The sequence below is a fragment of the Cinclus cinclus genome, chromosome 4 (assembly GCF_963662255.1).
Source record: "Cinclus cinclus chromosome 4, bCinCin1.1, whole genome shotgun sequence".
NCBI lineage: Eukaryota > Metazoa > Chordata > Aves > Passeriformes > Cinclidae > Cinclus > Cinclus cinclus.
This window is the reverse complement of record NC_085049.1, coordinates 27,093,764-27,113,000: the sequence shown is the minus strand read 5'-3', so window position 1 is coordinate 27,113,000 and position 19,237 is coordinate 27,093,764. Positions and strand designations below refer to the sequence as shown.

General features: G+C 41.2%; 1 protein-coding gene across 3 annotated transcripts in view; it reads left to right on the top strand.

Moving 5' to 3' along the window:
- The first annotated feature begins 605 nt into the window (after nt 1-605).
- TRIM24 (tripartite motif containing 24) overlaps nt 606-19,237 on the top strand; it is a 57,689-nt gene continuing 39,057 nt past the window's right edge. For 2 of the 3 annotated variants that reach the window (XM_062491857.1, XM_062491856.1), the window contains exons 1-2: nt 606-667; nt 4,130-4,499. In XM_062491857.1, coding sequence (XP_062347841.1) covers nt 641-667; nt 4,130-4,499 — 397 coding nt within the window. In that variant the 5' untranslated portion in view covers nt 606-640. Of the gene's footprint in view, nt 668-4,114; nt 4,500-19,237 lie in introns of those variants that run through there. The other variant, XM_062491855.1, reaches the window with a different exon arrangement.

Genomic DNA, 19,237 nt, shown 5'->3' with positions numbered 1-19,237 from the left:
TCCTACTTTGTTGTTGCTGGAAAGGCTAATATATTACATTTCCCTAACCATGAATTCCTAATGCATTTATCTTGCTTCCAGTGAACATATTTATATTTTACAGATTTTGAAAAACAACCACATATTGAGATATCCACTTCTCAAAAGGATACAGACCAGTAAAGGCTGTCTATTCTGGGACACATCCTCCTTTGTGTTGCTTTAGTAGAGTCTGGCCAAAAAGCTGCAGGATGTATGTCTTGGATGACTACTGTGTCAAAAGCATTTTTTAATGACACAGATGGAGCTCTGAGTCTCCTCCCAACTTCCTTCACTGTTGCCACATAAAGGTTAAACTGGGCTGGCACTCTGTAAAGCCCCATGGCTTTTCTTTGGTCTGGAAAAAAAAAACAAAACCAAAAACAAACAAAAAAACTTTGGAAAGAGACTGTTTAGTATCACATAGCTGTTTTAAGAGGAGGAAATGCACATCCTGACCTTCAGTGGTAATCTGTGAAGATTTGCATCTGTTGCATTTGCAAGGCCAAGTGACTGCTAGAAAATCTAGAAATACAAGAAAGAGACAAACTGAACCATGGACAAAAGGAGGAAATTGGAGCCAGCAAGTAAATTCTGAGGGCAAGAAACTTCTAGTTATGAGATGTCCATTGAGAAGTTCTTCAGTGCAGTGGCAGCCATTTCTTTCTGCAGCTGAAGTTTCTGAATGATAACTTCTTGTGCAGTATATCACAGGAACGTAAATTACAAATGGCAAAGATCTAGATTGTAGCCACAAAGTGTATATCTGAAAAGAAGGCAAAATGGTTCTGGAATTTGCTTTAAATGAGATATCCAGAAGAAGCAAAGGAAGTAGTAAAACAAATTGTAAACAGAAGTAATGGGTAGCATAGCAAAGGAAGAGAGAAGCAGTCTCAGCTTCTGGATGTTTCCTTGTAGCTAGTCATCTTGATTTCCAGCTATCAGCTTGTCACCATCATCATTCTTTCTTCATTGGTTTGACTCATTCCAGTGAAACACTGGAGAGCCTAAAAAGTTGTCTTCCATCAGAAACTAGACAAAACCATCAGCTGTTTTCAGACAAAAGGGAGTACAGCACATATTGCCCTGTGGTTGGCTTGTCTACATGACCTTTTCCCACAGCCCCAAGCCAGCTCCGCCCCTGTTCCCTGATGGCCAGGTGTGGTGTAGCTGTGGCCGAAAGCTGTGCACCCAGGTCAGTATAAAGAAAGGTATACCACTACTTTCACTGAGCGTTGTCACATTTTGTCTAAACAATGTGGTTACATCTAAAAGCTTTTCTCACTCCCTTGTCTGCATGTACTGAATAGTTGGTTATCCCGGGGTGTTTTATTCTGTTCCTCCATTCCCTTTTTGTTCCTGTCCCAAGTACTCCTAATATGATGCTACCACTAACAGGAAGGGTCTACATTCATATTCAAATTATGCAGGTTCAGACGTTCATTTAAATCAGATGCTGTTCAGATGCAATGCAACTACAGATTTTACAGCACAGTTTGAGCTTTGCAAACAAACTTTGCAGGAAACATAATCCTATTACTTTACTAATCTTTGGGACACTGCCTCATGGGGATCATCATTTGCAACAAAGCCTCTACTCAGTTCCTTCACGGGGTGATCTTTGTACCATTACGCAGTATTGCTATTTTCCTGTGTTGACATCTGTTGGAGAAATAGTTCATACTAGTTACAGAAACTATATAGTTAGATGATCTTACAGCTTACTATTACTCCTCACAAATATATTATTTACTGAGTTTCTGATCATGTTTGCTCTCAATACTAATCAACCATTCTTCAGGTATTGCCTGTTCCTCAACAGATCTTTTCTAATGGCATTTTTGGTGATTTTCACCTGGCAGAACCTGTACCATCCTCCTTACCTTCAATTCCAGAACCCATTTCATCATTCGCACTTGGCATACTCTCAGTCTGCTAGCTCCTGTTACAATGGATTGTTAGCACATCATCATAGGGCATTGGACAGCCAAACTGGTGGGGGGGAGGAAAGAGGACTACAGGGTCTCTCCTATCACTTGGTGACTCATAGTAAAGGGACAGATTCAGCTGGACTGGGAGGCAGAAGCTGTACTTCAGGAGACTGCTTCTGGAGGCATTTTTTCCTTATGTGTTGGCAGGTCAATGGTTGAGAATGTATGGCTTGTCCCCTCCATTGATATTCTTAATCAGAGAATGACATTTCCCTCTTAACAATTCCTCACTGTCAAACCAAATCTGTTCCTCCTCCCCAAAACAACCTGTAGTATTGTTCTCCTGTTACCATGATAAATTATGCATGTGAGACATGCTGAATCATGACAATTCTCCAGTACACAGTTGTTCCTTGTGCTGAAGAAATTAGTCTTTTGTCCTGTACAGCTTTTTTTACGGTCCTATTTATTATGGGACGGATGTTAGGGTCCTGATGAAATTGCAAGGAAGTTGGAAGTGTACTAGCTGCTCTGAGAATTTAAGCACAGACATCTGGAATATTCTGAGGAGCTTGGATCAGTTTATGGTTGATCAGCAACCAATGTATAAGCAATGCTTTGTGTCTGCACGCACCCTTCACAGAATCATAGAACAGTTTGGGTTGGAAGAGACCTTAACCATTACCTGTTTCCACCCCACCCTACCATGGGTAGGTCATCTTCCACTACACCAAGTTGCTCCAAGTCCTGTCCAAATAAATAACACAGAGAACAGAAATTTTCAGTTCCCTTGAAGTTAGTAGATATAGCTTAAAGACCAACTAACAATAAAAGATAAAAGTATGTAAAAGTGTGCACAAAGGATGATAAATATAGCTGGATCCAGCAGATAAACAGAAAATGATTAATATAGTGGTTTTTTGGCAAAGTTATGTAAAAACAAGCAACAGGACATGCCCTAAGAGAAGTTCAATGAAAGATGAGTACAGACACCAAACCCTTCAGACAACCCTACTGGACTTCCAGTAGGAGGCAGCTGCATGCAAATTACTTCTATGAAAAGTGATGTTTGTGTATTAGCCAGAAGCACACTGTAATCAATGTGTATGATCATGATTGAATAAATACCTTATTGTACTTTCTGGACACACATCAGATTAACAGAGTCCTTCTGATGTGTCCAGCACTGTAATAAAGAATTTCTGCTGTCTGACACTCAAAATTGTGTTAGAAAGTTTGTTTTCTATCTGATTTTAGTATCAGACCAACATCGCCTTGTACACTTCCAGGGTTGGGGCATCCACAATTCTCTGGCACCTGTTCCAATGTCCCACCAGAACAATACTTATAGCCTTTCATTCAATAAAATATTGTGTCTAAACAAGAACCGTACTTTTCTGTTTTATCTTTTTAATTGTACCAATCACCAGTTAGCTTCAGTCAGGTAACGTGGTTGCACATGGTGGTATTGCTGTGATCTCCTAAGCCAAACACAGGCCAAAATTTACAGACTTTCACCCGCGCATGGGGCAGAGAGAAGGGTGACCTCTTTTAACACCCTGTCCAAGGGACAAAGACTTCTCACAGAATGGGTCGGGTTGGAAGAGACCACAAAGGGTCATCTGGCCCAACGACCCTTCCCAAGCACGGTCATTCTAGAGAACATGGCACAGGACCGTGTCCAGGCAGCTCTTCAGCATCTCCAGTGAGGGAGACTCCACAACCTCTCTGGGCACCTGTTCCAGAGCATGGTCACCCACACCGTAAAGTTTTTCTTCACATTCAAGAGCACGCTCCCGTCCTTCCTCCTCACCCGGACAGAGCCGGGCTCCCCCCGCCCGAGAGAAGGCGGTCACTGGTGCCGGGGGGAGGAGGGGCTCCCGGCACGGGGCGGGGCCCGCGCGGCCGGGCCGGTTCCCGCGGGGCGGGCGGGGCAGCGCTCGCCGCACGTAGCGGGGGCGGGGGCGGGGGCGCGGTCCCGGCGGGGCGGGGCGGGGCAGGCCGGGCCGCGGGCGGCCGTTGGCGGCGAGCTCGGCGGGGCAGCCGCTGCCGGGGCGGGCACACAAACACCCGTGGGGCGGGGGCCGAGCAGCGGCGGCGGCGGCGCGGGCGGGAAGCGGCGGGGCCGCTCCGCCTCCCTTCGGCTCTCCGGCGGCGGCCGGCGCAGGACAATGGAAGAGGCGGCAGCGGCGTTAGCGGCAGCGGCGGGGGGGCCGTGCCCGGCGGACAGACCGGGAGTAGCGGCGGCGCTGAGCGGAGAGAACGAGGCCGAGAGCCGGCAGGGCCCGGCGGAGCGCGGCGGAGACGCGGCCCCGCTCAACCTGTTGGACACTTGCGGCGTGTGCGGGCAGCCCATCCAGAGCCGGCGGCCCAAGCTGCTGCCCTGCCTGCACTCGGTGTGCCAGCGCTGCCTGCCGCAGCCCGACCGGTACCTCATGCTGCCCCCCGTCCTGAGCTCCGCGGCCGCCGCCGCCCTCAAGGAGCCGCCGCCGGCCGCGCCTCCCTCCTCGCCCGTCTCTTCGCAAGCCTCACCCCTGCGCTGCACGCCCAGTAAGTGTCCCTTCTGCCGTACCTCCCGCGCCCCTGCCTGGGGGTGCTGCTCCCTCCACCCCGCACCCCTGAGGCCTGTGGGTCGCGTGTGGGGAGACGGGGAGCGGTCGAGACCGGGTGCCGTGGGCGGGGTGCCGGTGCCCGGCCGCGGAGCTACCGGGGCACGGAGCTGTCGGGACGGGCGCTGTTCGCTGCTCGCCAGCGCCGAGGCTGGCGGCGGCGTTGTGCTTTGGCTTGGTTTGTTTTAATCGTTATTTTTTAAATTTCCCACCTCCGAGGGAAGGCAGAACTGTTGTGGTTTCCCAGGACCTCTCTGCGTGGATGGAGAGGGGCGGTGAGAGCGACCTCCCGCTCCGGGCCGTGGGTGCGGGGCCAGGCAGCCCTTGTCGGCGGAGCCGGGAGGCATTGGCCCCTGGCCGGCGGAAAACCTGAACACGGGCCGATAACAAGGCGCAGAAACGTAGCGAGAGGACAGACTTTTTATTTTTTTTGAGTGATGTTGGGAGTGTGGAGCGCGGCCGGAGGGCGGTCCTGCAGGTGTCGGGGACCGGGAGCGACCCCGCGCCTGGGCGGGGAGCGGAGCGGCCGAGCGATAATTGCAACGCGCGATGGGCAGCGCGGATGGCTCTGCTAATGCGTTCATGCACCACTTACTTGCTCATTACCGCGCCAAAGGGAGAATGCCGCGAGGAAGTTTTGTTCAGTTCGTGTACTGACACAGTGGCCTGTGACAAGGTGTTTGAAAAGTACATATCGCTGTAGAGGATGTGGAACGAACTCCTCTAGTTTGAAATTAATTTCCTGGGTTTTTTTGTTTGTTTTGTTGTTGGGGTTTTTTGTGTGATTTTTTTTTTTGTTTGTTTGTTTTGTTTTTTCTTATCCCTTTTAGGCTAGGTCTAATGGATCGCTTAATTTTGTTAAAGGCAATTCCGTCTTAGAAAAAATGTGCAAACAAGCATCCTGTAGTGGAAGCTGGGCAAGGTCTTGGAAAAACTTGTATAAGAAAGAGGAAGTGTGATGGAAATTGAGCTAATCCATAGGTATTGTTGGAACGTGTAGTGAGGGCTCATGTAAAAAGTAGTAGCTCCAGGTTGACCATTTTTAAGTCCTTTAAGCGGACTTAGGAAAATTTCACCATCCTGCCAGAGTTCTGACCAAAGATTACCACTTGAATATGTAATGTGTTTGCAACAATTCATAAAGGAAACACCCTCTTCAGAGAAAGAAATATTTAGAACAGTTAGAGACTTGCTTCAGAATATCTGAGAAACTCCCAAGTATGTTAACAGGATATGTATTCATCTGTGTGAATGTCTGTGTTAATATCGTCACTCAGTCTTTAATTTTAACATGTAAAGTCATAGTCAGACTGCCTAATCAAAAGTTACAGATTGGGAAAATCTTTGAGACCCAACGCTTGATAGATTCAGGACATGTTATTGCTCATATGTCTATGAGTAGAAATGGGAAATTCTGCTTGGGAGGAACAGAAAAACACAGATTCTGGAGTATGATGAGATATTTCAAGATGAGAATACTTGGAAACAGGACAGAGGACTTAGGCAAAAGCTCAGGAGTTTGTTAGGTAGTGTGAGAGGCAACATCATCATTGTCTTCTGAGATTTGAGGTCATGAACAGCACAGGTCCATTCCCAGATGTTCTATATAAATACAGCAGAAATAGCGATCTGTAGCTGAGTGAGGAATGAGATTTATCATAAGAATTAAAAGATTAGTGCTGTTCAAGCATCTGCTTGATAATGAATCACAGCAACAGTAAACTTGTAGCTCTGTTGCCTCCATTTGATTGTGAGTTTGTTCTTCTTGAATGACTTTCACAGTACGTACTACCCTTCATTCTACAGATTCACACACATATTGTATTTTTGGTGATAATTATTTTTACCCTGTTAGCTTTCCTCCCAAGCTACTTTGAGGCTTCCATACTAGAGTGTGTTGTCCAGTGGGAATTGAAAACTCACACTTACTTTGGGGCATTTTTTTTATATCTTTACTTGTCATGTGTTTGCCCTTGTTAAAATGACAGGGACTGTATATTAGCTAGCTACGGCCAAACTTGGTGGATTGCCTACTTTCTGTTTTTCAACTGGTACAAAAAAACCTGTGAATTTGAAGCTAGGATTGGGAGAAGCCCACCTGTTCCTGTCCAAAACTGATTATATAGAGGAAATTTGTTACGGCTGGAGCAGTTGTTAAATTCTCCCAAGATGGTAGCAAGCACCAAAATGGTGCAAAACTGTCACCTCTTCTGGCAATACATTGTGCAAAATGCTTATGAGGAATGACATGAAGAAATTAACTGAAGAGTATAGTCTTAGAAAGCTGGATAATAAATTACTCTTATGATGAAAATTATGAAATTACTGTGACTAAACTGAAGAATTAAAACATCAAGGAAGCTGTCTTCGCTGGAAGAAATGTCCTAAGTAAGGAACACAATAGAATTACAAATGAAAATGTCCTGAGAGATAAGCAGACAGGCTGCTTATGCGCCTGTGGTGAGCCTTGAGTTGCGCAAAAAGAAGCCTGAAGAAAGACTCCATTCTACCAATCTTTCTTGACCAAAATAGAGGATTTTATTTGAAAAGTGCTCTGCCGAACCAGCCTTGTGTGTTGTATGAGTACTGAAATGAGCTGAGAAACAGGTAGCTAAAGAGGTTGAGTTTCAAGTATAATCTGGAGACACTTCTTTTCTTCGTTAAACTGTTTCCAAGAAGAAACATTTGTTCACTTTAGTAGAATAAAATGTGCATTCAACTTCCAACATACAGACGAGTTTTTGTTGGCTCCCTTTCTGTGAAGATTCTAACAACTAATTAAGGAGCTATGAAAGAAGACTTCAATCTTGAAGTGAATTAAGAATTCTGGAGTTGCTCACTTGAATACGAGATTCAATGTGGGTAACAGCAGACAAGTGACAAGATATGCAGAGGAGTTTCATGTGATAACTGTTAATTAGTAGTTGCCTTGTAAAGGGTAACTGCTGGGGAGGTCAGTTGGCATGGATGTGTTCTATACTGCCACATGCACTCTGTTTGGAAGTAGAATAACTTCTGTAGAAAAGAAGACCTGGAGTATCTGATTTCGCTACCATTCCTGAAGCTGGAGGTGTTGAAGAATCATCAGTGTATTGTTATCAGACACCAGTGATATTAGCACTGGAGAGTTAACTGCTTTCTGAATGTCCAGTGGTAGCTTATTTGCTCTAAGTGATAATTTTGATGTTGCATTGCCAGACAGAAGATTATGAACTGCAAGGACTGCTGCAAGAGCAGCTCTGTAAATGTGGCACTCTTGTGAGCAACTATCTACAGCCACCTCTACTATTTGGCTAGGTTCATGTAGGTTTTGTTTCTCATATGGCCATTCTTTATTGTCCAGTTATATGAGTTACAACTGGAGCATACACAAAAAAGGCTTATTAGAAGTCTGCCATTTGCCCAAATTTTGTCTGGGCTGCACTTCAGTAAGTGAGTAGTAGCCTGTACTTAAAGGGTAGTGTTTGTAATGTGCAGATCCTCATAGTACTCTTCTGGAATTTTCAAATATGAAGTAAGTACATGAAAGCTGCCAAATTAGAGAGAGAAATTCTATTCCTTCTCAAAACTTTTGAAGTTCTAAGTAGCCTTGTTTGTTCTTTGTCATAAATCTGTACATGAAATAGACTTGGAACTGGTGCAGGGAATACTTGTGAATAGGACTGCATAGCAGTGTTTTATGCAGGTATCATCACAAAGTCTTACTAGTGTCAATGCCAAAACAGTAGAGGGAAACTGTTTTTTTTTTTCCTGTAACTGCTTTTTCTTCTCCTGTAGCAAACCTACTAGCAAACAAATTTATATGAATCTGCTAGAAGCATATCATGCTTGGACAATCCCATGATGTCAATTCTTGGGGAGTGTCTGGACTAACGTTTCAGATATGTTCAATATATGCTATTAATTAAGGAATAAATACTTCAGAGTTACTCGACAAGGATTCAGAGGTGTTAATGTTTCAGGTTATTACTTCCCAGAAACATTTGCTTGGCAGTACAGTTTGAAGGTCTCTAATGATGCAATGAAGACCTTACCCTTGACATCCCCTCACTTACAGTGGATGGCATCTGCTTTTTTATTATGTCCCACAGTCAGTCCTTTTACAGATAGCTTCAGATACTTTCAACTTCTCATCTGATCTTTATATCTGGGCTTTCTGATGTCATCACTTCATTTGACCTTGAAAATACAGCTTTTGACATCAGCTGAAATTGTTACTTGTCTCTTTTGTTACTACCTCCTTCAGTTGGATAATGATTGAGATCCTTATTAGTTAGTTTGAAGAATATAATAGTGTCATTTGAGGTTTCTTAGGGTGAAGTTCAGTTTTTCTTCCATGTCTTGATAGTCTAAGAAGAGTTAAGATTCTTTGTCTAAATCTGCTGCTACAAATTGCTAATTCCATTTAATCCTTGATATTACCACTTGCTTAAAGTGAATTCTCTCCATCTTTGCCATTACAGAGAGCCCACATTTTATTTGTGTGGCTGTACACTCACACTTTAAGTAATATGGTTGGATCTATGCATCATTTTCACAAGGATCATCTTGTTTCTGCTGTGGTACATCAGGAAGTGAATTGTTTAACCTCCAACATGAAGGAGATTTGGGAGTGCTAATATTTGGAAATAGTGTATGTTACAGGAATATGTATAGGAAAGACATGTCTAGTTTTCATTCTGTTTTGTGCTTACTTTGAATTGAAAATTCCCAGAGCCCCAGAGATTGCATATGTGAAATGCATTTAGCATTGTTACAGGTGAAATACAGTATTATTGTTTCGACAGCTTGTAGTGGACAAATCTCTTGGTTAAAAAGTCACAAAGCTAGTAAAAGCTTAAAATATGAACATAAATATTAATGAATAGAGAAAGTTCTTATTTTTCTAGTTAGAATACCCTACTTACAGAGAAAAGTATGCTCTCAAGATATATATGATGGGATATGATACTTATTGTACAGGTGTAATTTGAAGTAGGGATATATTTGCCAAAAGTTACTGCTTTCTCTTCTACCAGGAATTCCATAAAAATCTGGAGGCATGCCTGTGCAGCCTTTATTAAGGCAGGCAACTGCATGTTGTGGAAATAAGCTTGCATCATGCTTGCTCTGATATATGATTAATGTAAGTATGTAATAGATGTTTGTCTTATGTATGTAGAATAGTATTTCTAGGGCACTTTGCATTTGTGTTCTTGCTTCTTTCACCCATAGCAAGTGGGAGCTGAAAGCTGAAGCCACCAGGAACGCCAGATGAATGTTGAAACAACTGCAGTTGCCAAGCTCATTCCAATTAGAGGCCTTAGAAAAATTAGGCTGTACAAGTTATCAAAATAGCTGTATAATTGTGTGAAACTTCTTTTCAGACAAAAATTTCTATTCTCACAGGCCATGCTAGCTCTGTTTCAATTCTAAATCAGCTTATAATGTCTCTGGTAAGTAATCAGTACTTTTATCAGTGGAAAGGAATTCTAAATCATGAGGTGAAAGGATCTTAAGGAAAGCAAATATATACTAGTGTGTTAAAAATTCTCATGTGTGTGTCTAATTGAAAGTATATTAGGTTGTTTGAATGCTTATAATAGAGATATCTCTTAAGAAAATATCTTGTCTGAAGATCAGGGGAAAATAGTGGTGCATATGTTCATGAAGAGGCAAGTGAAAGAATGTTTTTGTGAGCTAGTTTATTCCTAGGAGAAGTGTTCTGAAGAGCTACTCAGTTATTCAGCAGGCTTTTAGCTTGATCTGCTGAATTCCATGCGCAGTACAAAGTGACTACAAAGTCTCTCAACTTCATCCAGTTTATTAAATTTGTGAAGGAAATTTTGTGAAACTCTTGATTCTGAATGTAGTGTTAAAGAAACTTGTCTTTTGTACAGGACAGATCTTTATGCCAGTATTGTGTGTGTTTGCTAAGATGCTGTGGGAGGAATTTCCATATTATTTACTGGAATTTCCCAGTAACGGTAAACTTGTAAAGCTGGTATTTTACCTGTTGCATCTAATCTAAAAACAAGTCAGGGGAAAACCGAAAGGAACTTTAAGTGAATTCTAAATAGGACTGTATTTCAGGATGAGTAACTGACTAGATTAAAAAAATCCATTATTTCTGAAATTGGAAATTTAGACTTTTAAAAGGTTCTTGCAGTAAAATGAAATACTTTCATACAGTAGTGCAGTGGTTTGACCTTGGATAAATGCCAGATGCCCCCCCAAAGCTGCTCTGTCACTCCCCTTCACATCTGGAAGGGGGAGAGAAATTGTAGCAAAAGGCTTGTGGGTCAAGATAAAGATAGTGGAATCACTCAGAAGTTAACATCAGAGTAGACTCAGTTTGGGGAAATTATTGAATTTATGACCAATCATCTGAGTGGGATAATGAGAAGTAAAAGCAAAGCAAAAAAATCTTTCCCCCACCCCTCCCTCATTCCTGGGCTTAGCTTTATGTCTGATTCACTACCTCCTCTCCTCCCTGCTCAGAGAGACAGGAGTGGGGGTGGTGGTCAGTCTGTCACATTATGTTTCTGCTGCTCTACTGTGGGGTCCTTCCAATGGGAGACAGTTTTCCACAAACTTTCCCATTGTGAATCCTTTCCATGGGCTGCAGTTGTTCACAGGTGGCTCCAGCATGGGTTGTTTCCATGGGGTGCAATCCTTCAGGAACTGACTGCTCCAGTGTGGGTCCCCCGTGGGGTCACAAGTCCTGCCAGCAGACCTGCTCCAGTGTGAGCTCCTCTCCATGGATCCTCAGGTCCTGCCAGGAGCAGCCTGCTGCAGCAGAGGGTTCTCCATGGGCTGAAGAGATGGCTGTCTGCTCCACATGGTAACATCCATAACACACTGGTCAGGCAGGGTTCTTCAGGTGCATATGGCCTGAAGTGTGGGTTATGGGCCAGTGCAGATGATCCCACAGAACTGTTCACAGTGTCAAAATCTTCTTACTACTTTAACTTCTATGTGCTGTAACAATTTTCTGATGCATTCTTTTTTCTTCAGCAAATTTCAAGATCACAGGAAAAATGTTTTTATAGAAAAATTCCAGCAATGCTTTTAAAATTTACCTCAGCAATTAGGTAGCTATGGAGTTGTGTATGTTTAAAGTACGTACTTGCAGTTCAAATGTGCTTTGAAGGTGTCAGTGCCATAGTTGAACTGATCAAATTATCTACTTTTTTGCCTACTGGCCAGAGAGTATGTATAAAACTGTAAATATTTACTATCAAAGAAATAATGAAATAGTTGTGTGAAGTAAGTAGGAAAATGACACTATTTTTAATAGGAAACAGTCTTGTAAAATCAGCTATGAAACCAAATGTTGAGCGAAGGAATGTCCCTAATTACTTGATACCATCTCTGCAGTGATTCAAGTAAATGCTTATTTGAAGCTTTTTTTGTGGGAGAAAATTGCCTATTACCTTACGTACATTACTAACATGATAGAGGACTGATGTAAAACAAGGTTACCAGTTATTTTTGAAGTTGATCATTGGGCTATGGGAAAAGCATGACAGGAAGCAAGGCTCAGCTCTTTGAACTGCACTCATGGGTTTTGAGGGCCCTTGTTTGTAATGTGGATTTGGGTCATAGAGACATCCTCCTTTCAAAAAAGAAAATCTGCAACTCTGGTGCTGAATCCTCAGTAAGTGGGGAATACAAGGACAGGGAAACAAAGCCATTTGCCTTCTGAATGTAGAAAGATTTCTGCCTCCGATTAATAACTAACTTGCCAAAGGCAACTTTCTATTAAAATGCAGAGTTTCCCTTTCAACTGTAATCCCTCAAGTGAATATAGTGCAATTTGAATAAAGCAAGACTCTAGTGCAAATACCCTTTGAATTAAAATGATTGCCTGATTTGAAAAGTGACTGTGTAGTTTTCCCAATGAGCTAGCACATCTGTCTGGACTGTAGCTCGTAAAAAAATAAACAGGATTATTTTAACATTCATGTTGACTTGGAAACCCCCCCTGTATTTTCTAGGATGTCTACATGAGGTCAGAAAGCATCTAATGAAACTTATTTGAATGGCTTCATTTGTTTCTAGGCATGTGCTCTAGAGTGTGAGCATGGTCAAGGAAATTGATTGAATTAATTCTACACACAAGTTCATGTTGTGCTTAGGCGGCTGCTGCTGAACCTGCTATGTCAGGGTACTTGTAACACTGATGCTCTTAGGGGAGGGAATGCTGGCAGCTGCCCAGGGAATGAGTAGGTGGGAATAAAAAGGGAGAGAGCTGCATCACTGCTGGGACTGGAGAATGAGATTTTAAAGTTAGAGCAAGATTCTAATTTTAAATGCAAGGTTGCAGTGCTTCAACAAAACAGCCCAGCACCAGCAAGTCTGTTACTAGAAATAAGCAGTATGCAAAATTGTCCTGAACAGCAAAAGTGTGAATTGAAACATGTCTTTTTTTTGAACCTTTGCTTTAAAATGAGTTAACTAGTTGCTGAAATAATGTAGGAATGTAAATTTCATGCCCTCCTCACCAGCTGGTTCTAGGAGAAGGGGTAGAAGCTTTGAATCTTCTTTGCCTTTGAAAAACTGATGACTTGCAGCTATTGTTTCAACACTTTCCAAGTAAAAGTTGGAATTCATAGCATTACCCAGCTGATAGTAGATCAGAACACCATTTTAGTCTGAGGACAGTAGAGCAGCAGTGCCTAGGAGAAATAGATAACGGATGTAAACTTAGGCAAACAGAAGTCATGCAAAAGGCAAGTTGGATGCCAGCTCAGCTCTGCAAGGCTGACAAAGCAGAAGTTACTGTGGAAAACAATGATATTGTGCTTACTCAGAAGTGAGGGTTGAGGAACAGCCACCTGAAAAGGACACTAGTAATTGAAGACCACTGAAGAAGACCCTCAAAGAAACCCCAATAAGGGGTGTCATTGTGTCAAATAAAGTAATACATATACATCAAGTGAGAGGGGATTAGCTAATGAATATGTCATTGCTGTGTGTGATGAAAACCTGTTCACCTGGTGCTCAGGGCACTTGATTAGAAAAAGGATCCTCCAAGTAACTGGTATACTGCAATAAAGAGTGCCTGCTTTCTCATACTCAAAACTTGTTAGATAGTTTCTGTCTGGCTGACTTCAGTATCATAGCCCCAAAGTGATAGATTAGGGTAGCAGGTAACTCATCAGTTGGACACTGAGATAAAGACAGTCTGTTTAGTGGACAAGATTTGTTGAATGAATGTAGAGCTATATAATGATGGGTAGTGTCCTATAGCAGGACCTCAGTAATGACTAAAAGTCTGGGAACTTTGAAACCCTGGGGGTGTCATATGTCTGGATTATATTTATCTCTTTTGTGTGTTTACAGATTCCTACCTTTTCTTGCTTAAGTAGTTGGTTTTCAGCACTCAATAGTTCTGTTCCTTATTTGCTTTTGTCTTGTTTGGGGGCCTTTCATCTCACATTAGCAGCTATTGTTCTCACTTGTTTTAGCTTATGGACTGTTTGTTGAGCTTACTAACTACAGACTACTTGGCCTTCAGTAGTTCAGCTTTATCTTCCCATTTCGAGTAGGGAGATCTCCATCGAGTAGGGGTCACTGAACTTAGAGTACTTAGTTTAGTTTCATCAACTGTTAAAGGAACTTTATCTCCTTTGAGAAGTTCTAAACTTTTCTTCAGTCCCTTCTTTATGCAGGAAACTCAAATGTGATTTTGGAGTTTGTGTTAAACGTTGCCTGAGTAAGTATTGCCTCAAAACAGACAGATAGAATTCTCTCCTTGGATAAACATAGGTGGAGTTCAGATAGTTTATCTGAGTGGGAGTCCAGAGATGCTAACCGCTCTTTCTTCAAATATTGCACTCTAAGTTGTTCAATAGAATGTTTATTTTCTGCTTTGTAGCAAAGGCAGAGTCCAGTCTTGTGAAAGAGTGTTCAGATGTTTCTGGAATGGAACATGTGGGAGAAGTTGTGGTCTTTCTACATCTAGCAGTGAATTTTAAACAAAAAATAGAAGAAAGCAGTCTTTATCTTATGTTTGTCATAACTCCTATCTGTACCATAAGAATGACTTGCAAGTATTGCTTTTATCACTCAGTAAATAAGTATTTAAAATACAGACTTTTGGCACTGGCACCATCAGTAAAATTGTGTGCATCTTGATGGATTGTGCAGGGAGACCGTACTCTGTTGCCTTTTGATTTTCAGAAATGGCCTTATAGCTGGACTAGATACAAGTTAGAAGCAAAGCCATGATTTGTGGTAGCTCATGTGTCTTCTAGATTATTATCACAACCTTTGACATTCAACAGGGCCAAAGATGTTTCCTCAAAATCATGATTTTTAGAAGCTGTTTTGGTGAAATGAAGATTACTTAGTTTATGGGTATCCCAAATGGATTCAACTGACAGTCCTTCTAGCTGCATTCCATCCTTTGTGCAAGAGCTGAATGTAGTCTGGAATCTTTAAGAAGCTAAATGCTCATCTTGCATCCTTTAAAAGTCCATTTAGCAACAGTATTATTGTTGTATTGTGTTTCAATCTGATTGTATGTATTGTGTGGGTTTTTTTCTTTTTCCCTGTTCCCAGTTTCATTGAGGTGAGGTCAGATTTAAAATGGTTTCTTTGGCTGCCTTTTTGACTGATCTAAATTATTGAGAATATAGTGTAGGTGTTGTAAGTGCAGAATGTCAGGCTTCAAACTTTTGCCAGAATCTCTGTTGTTCTGGCTTAAGGTTCTGGCTGGTTGTTTTTGCTTTTCATTTGTTGTTATGCCAGACAAATAGATTAAGAACCACAATGCTGTGGTGGAACCCTTGTGATTATTCTTTTAAAAATACAGAAAGAAGTACAATCCTAGTTTATTGCCAAGCTGGTATTGGATGCCATGTGTAGTATTTCCAGAGCTTCATCATCAATTCATTGAGGCAGTATGGTGCAAGAAGGTGGAAAGAGGTTGAGTGAGTCTAAAGGACAGAAGGTATCTAGATGGTACTTACAAAGAACAGTTTTCGTAGAAGATGAATTTTCTTAAGCTTCATTCTTAGTGCTGAGAGTGTCATGCTGTCAAAGAGACTTTGAAGGAGTTCTGCTTTAGTTCTGAGAAAATGGAGGAAACCATAGGAAGACTAGATTTCTTCAGTGGATGTGGATGTTCATTTACATCAGCCAACGTGCTCTGGCTCATGGTTCAGTTACCTACTGCAGATTACAGCAACAGAAGGAGATACACCATGGGAACATAAGCAGTATCACTGCTGGCTCTGTAACCTGCTGTTTTCTGAAAGCTGTAGGGCAGCTGTTAGAAATCCCTGTTGTTCTTATTTGATCAATTAGTGCATCTCTTCAACCCAGAAGGAATATGTTTTATTAGTTACATTCAGTAATTTTCATATTAATGCAATGTCAGAGGAGATAACACTGCTTCTTAATTAATGCTGGTTCTTGCAGGCTGCATAGCCACGTGTGAATCTCACAATGCATATATTGCTCCAGCTTGGTAGTCTTAAAGCTGTGTGGGAACTGGAAACAGTTGGGCACCTTGCTTTTTGAGCTCTTACAATGGTGGTGTGGCACACTGGGCACATGCAAGAGAAGAATATAAAGTAAGCTGGCTTTTTATTCCTGACCATCTACACTCAAAAGTGCAGTCCCTGTAACTTGCAGTATACTTGGAGGATATTCTTTTCTCTTAATAACTGGTTTTAGAATATTGAAGGAATTTTGCAATTGAAGTTGATGCCCAGTAGTGGATAAGAGTGCTAATGTAGATACTGGAAAGAAGTGGATGTTTTTAAGGTGTAATTAATCTGACCAAGTGTAAACATCTGCTTTAACAAGGGGACTGCTCATGACCTAATGATTACTATTACCTCTGTCTGCAATGACTATGAAGGGAATTTCATGTAACATTTAGATGAATCCCACTGAAGGTATTAGAACTTGGCAGCACTGCAAAGAAACTATCCATCTTTCAGGTGCAAAATTTTATTCTATGGAGTCAGCATAATAAATGAGTATTAGTTTTGTGCTGCCATTAAGAGATGCTTTTCCATAGATGCAAAAATCATGCCTGTGACAAGCTTTATTGTTGAACAGCTTTTAAATGTAACATGTAGTCAGAATAGAGTGGATTTGAGAGTCTTGGGTTGTATTAATTAAATAAATTAAATGGCTTGGAGCTTTACTTTTTTATTCCATTAATAATATCTTGCAGAGCACTCAGACTTATCTGATGTAAACAGCAGGAAATAGGTACTTTATTATTTTCTCTTATTAGAGTGGGTTTTTTTATCAAATATTTTTTTATACTTTTCAATGTTTCTGCCTCTGTCAACAGCAAGCTTTAAAAAAATAAATCTAGAAAATTTAAAAATATTGCCAGGTAAAAGTGTTAGGGTTGAAATGCATGACAGGATGATTATATGCAAGTGCTTTTATTGAACTGTGGGAGTCAGGGTACAAACCCAAATCTGACTCTGATGTGGATTCGAGATGGACATGTTTTTACACCCGTTTTATTATATAGCTATATATTAATTATTAAACTCATATTGTTCTGTTGTGTACATTGATCGTATCCAAGCATGAATTCTTGTAATTTTCATCAGGTCCCTCAAACATCCTTTCTCATGTTTCTTGTTACGATTACATCGTTTCTCATTATTCTTATTGCAATTAAACAATAATTATATTCAACTACCAAACAATCATTACATTTAACAATCCTATCATTTATCATATGATGGTTACGCAGGTGCTGTTTCACATGCTCTAATTTGTTCCCAGGGCCTAGTTCCCTTTCCCAGGCCTACCAGACCCAACCTTTCTTTCCACTCCCTGAATCTGTTGTATACAATTCCCATGATTTTAGAAACATTTTAACCCTATGCTATCAAAAGTATTTGTTATATTTTAAAATATTCAGAAATTATTGATAAATGCATAAATTCCTCTTTCTTGCTGTTGGGGATCTAAGTGTTGGACAGTGTACTTGGATGGTAAATGTGCTATTACCATACTGTCATTGAAGAATATATTGAAGACACATTAATCTTTCCACCCTCTCACCGAACAAAGTAACCTAAACAAGGGCAGAGCCTATTATTTTAAATCAACATATTCTTTCTATGTACTTTTAAACAGCCATTCCCTGCACAAATATTTTACAGATAAAGTTGATGGAGCTTTCCATTATATTTTGCATCACTGTAATCTGTATTTTGAGATAGCTTGAAGGAAACAGAAGTCTTGATGACTTCTGAACTCTGTCCTTGAGGAGAACTTAAAAATAAATATCCACGTAGCAGAAAATAGACAGATGCTGTGAACACTGCAGTTAACAAGTTGATGGCTCTGAATATTGACACTTCAGCATTTTAAACCTAGTTTTCCTATGGGGCTACAGACTGCAGTTTGTTAGGGTGCAAAGATCTGTGTGTCTCAGTTGTGTTCTCCAACAGGAATTTAAAATCACATTATCAAAAATACGTGGCATAGAATAGGCAGGTAAGTTGAAATTCAGCTGTCTGAAGTAGAATAGAATATCTTCTGCCATTTCTGAATTTTTGGGATGCCTGTAATATTTTAAGAAGAGCTGGTAGATGCGCAATTCACAGGAGCTCTATTTCCTTCTGGAATAGTAGCTGGAAGCCAGGCAGGATATTACCCTCAAATTAGGTATGTCTGTTTAGGCACCTGAATTGCTCCTCTGAGGCTAGTGGCTGGAAGAATGAGGGCCAAGAGGGTAGTTTGCAGAGTCTCTTAGGTAGTTTCCAGTTACTTAGTGGTGAATGTATTTAGGATGGGAGCAGACTTGTGAAGGAGGAGTTTGTAAGGATGCATGTGAGCCCTTGAAGAAGAGAGGGAGTAACATGAGCTGCTCAAAGGCCTTGAGTTGCACTGTCATCCCTGTTTGGATGACATTTATACTGAAATACTTGGAGTAAAGCCTGTTACCGACTGTTGTTCCCACTACTGTGTCTAATTTGGTTCCCTTAATATGATCCAGATTCTTAGAAGTTATTTTATGAGGATTTTTTTACCTTCACATCTGCTCAGTGTTGATGGGAATATTAAGGTAGCTGGGGCTAAACAGAAGAAGAGGGCTAAACGCTCAAGCATGTCACATGCTGGAGTGTAGTCTTCATCCTTTCAACAAAGAATTAAAAAGAGACAACTCTTTCAGTGCCTGAAAGGCTTGAATGGGCTTGGTTCTTTGGGTTGTGACTGGCTCTAACTGTCCAAATTATACTCTGCTAACCTGCTATTTTTATAACTATGGTTTCTGGGAATAGATGCATTGTACTGCAACTGCTGAACTCAGAGCTGGTAATAGATGAGAAGCTGAAAAGATGAAGACCAGAGTATGAAATGTAGTGATACAAAGAAATTATAATTAGCTGTGTTGTGCTCTAAGGCAGGGTCCATCTTCATACCAGAGATTCTGACAGCAAAATTTTTTTATCCCAGTCATCTTATTAAAAAATTAATTATAACATGTTCCCATGCTGCTATTTATGGAGAAAGGTATTAATTTTCTTGTTCCAGAAACACATGGATACAATGGACTTGAGCACTGTTGGCAAGATCCTAGAGTATCTGCAAAATGGTATTTCAGTAGAATGTATAAATCTAAACAGCATTAAACCCACTTTGAGAATGTTATTTCAAAATTAAATACTTGACTGATCAGAAAAAACAATGCAATAATGTCACAGA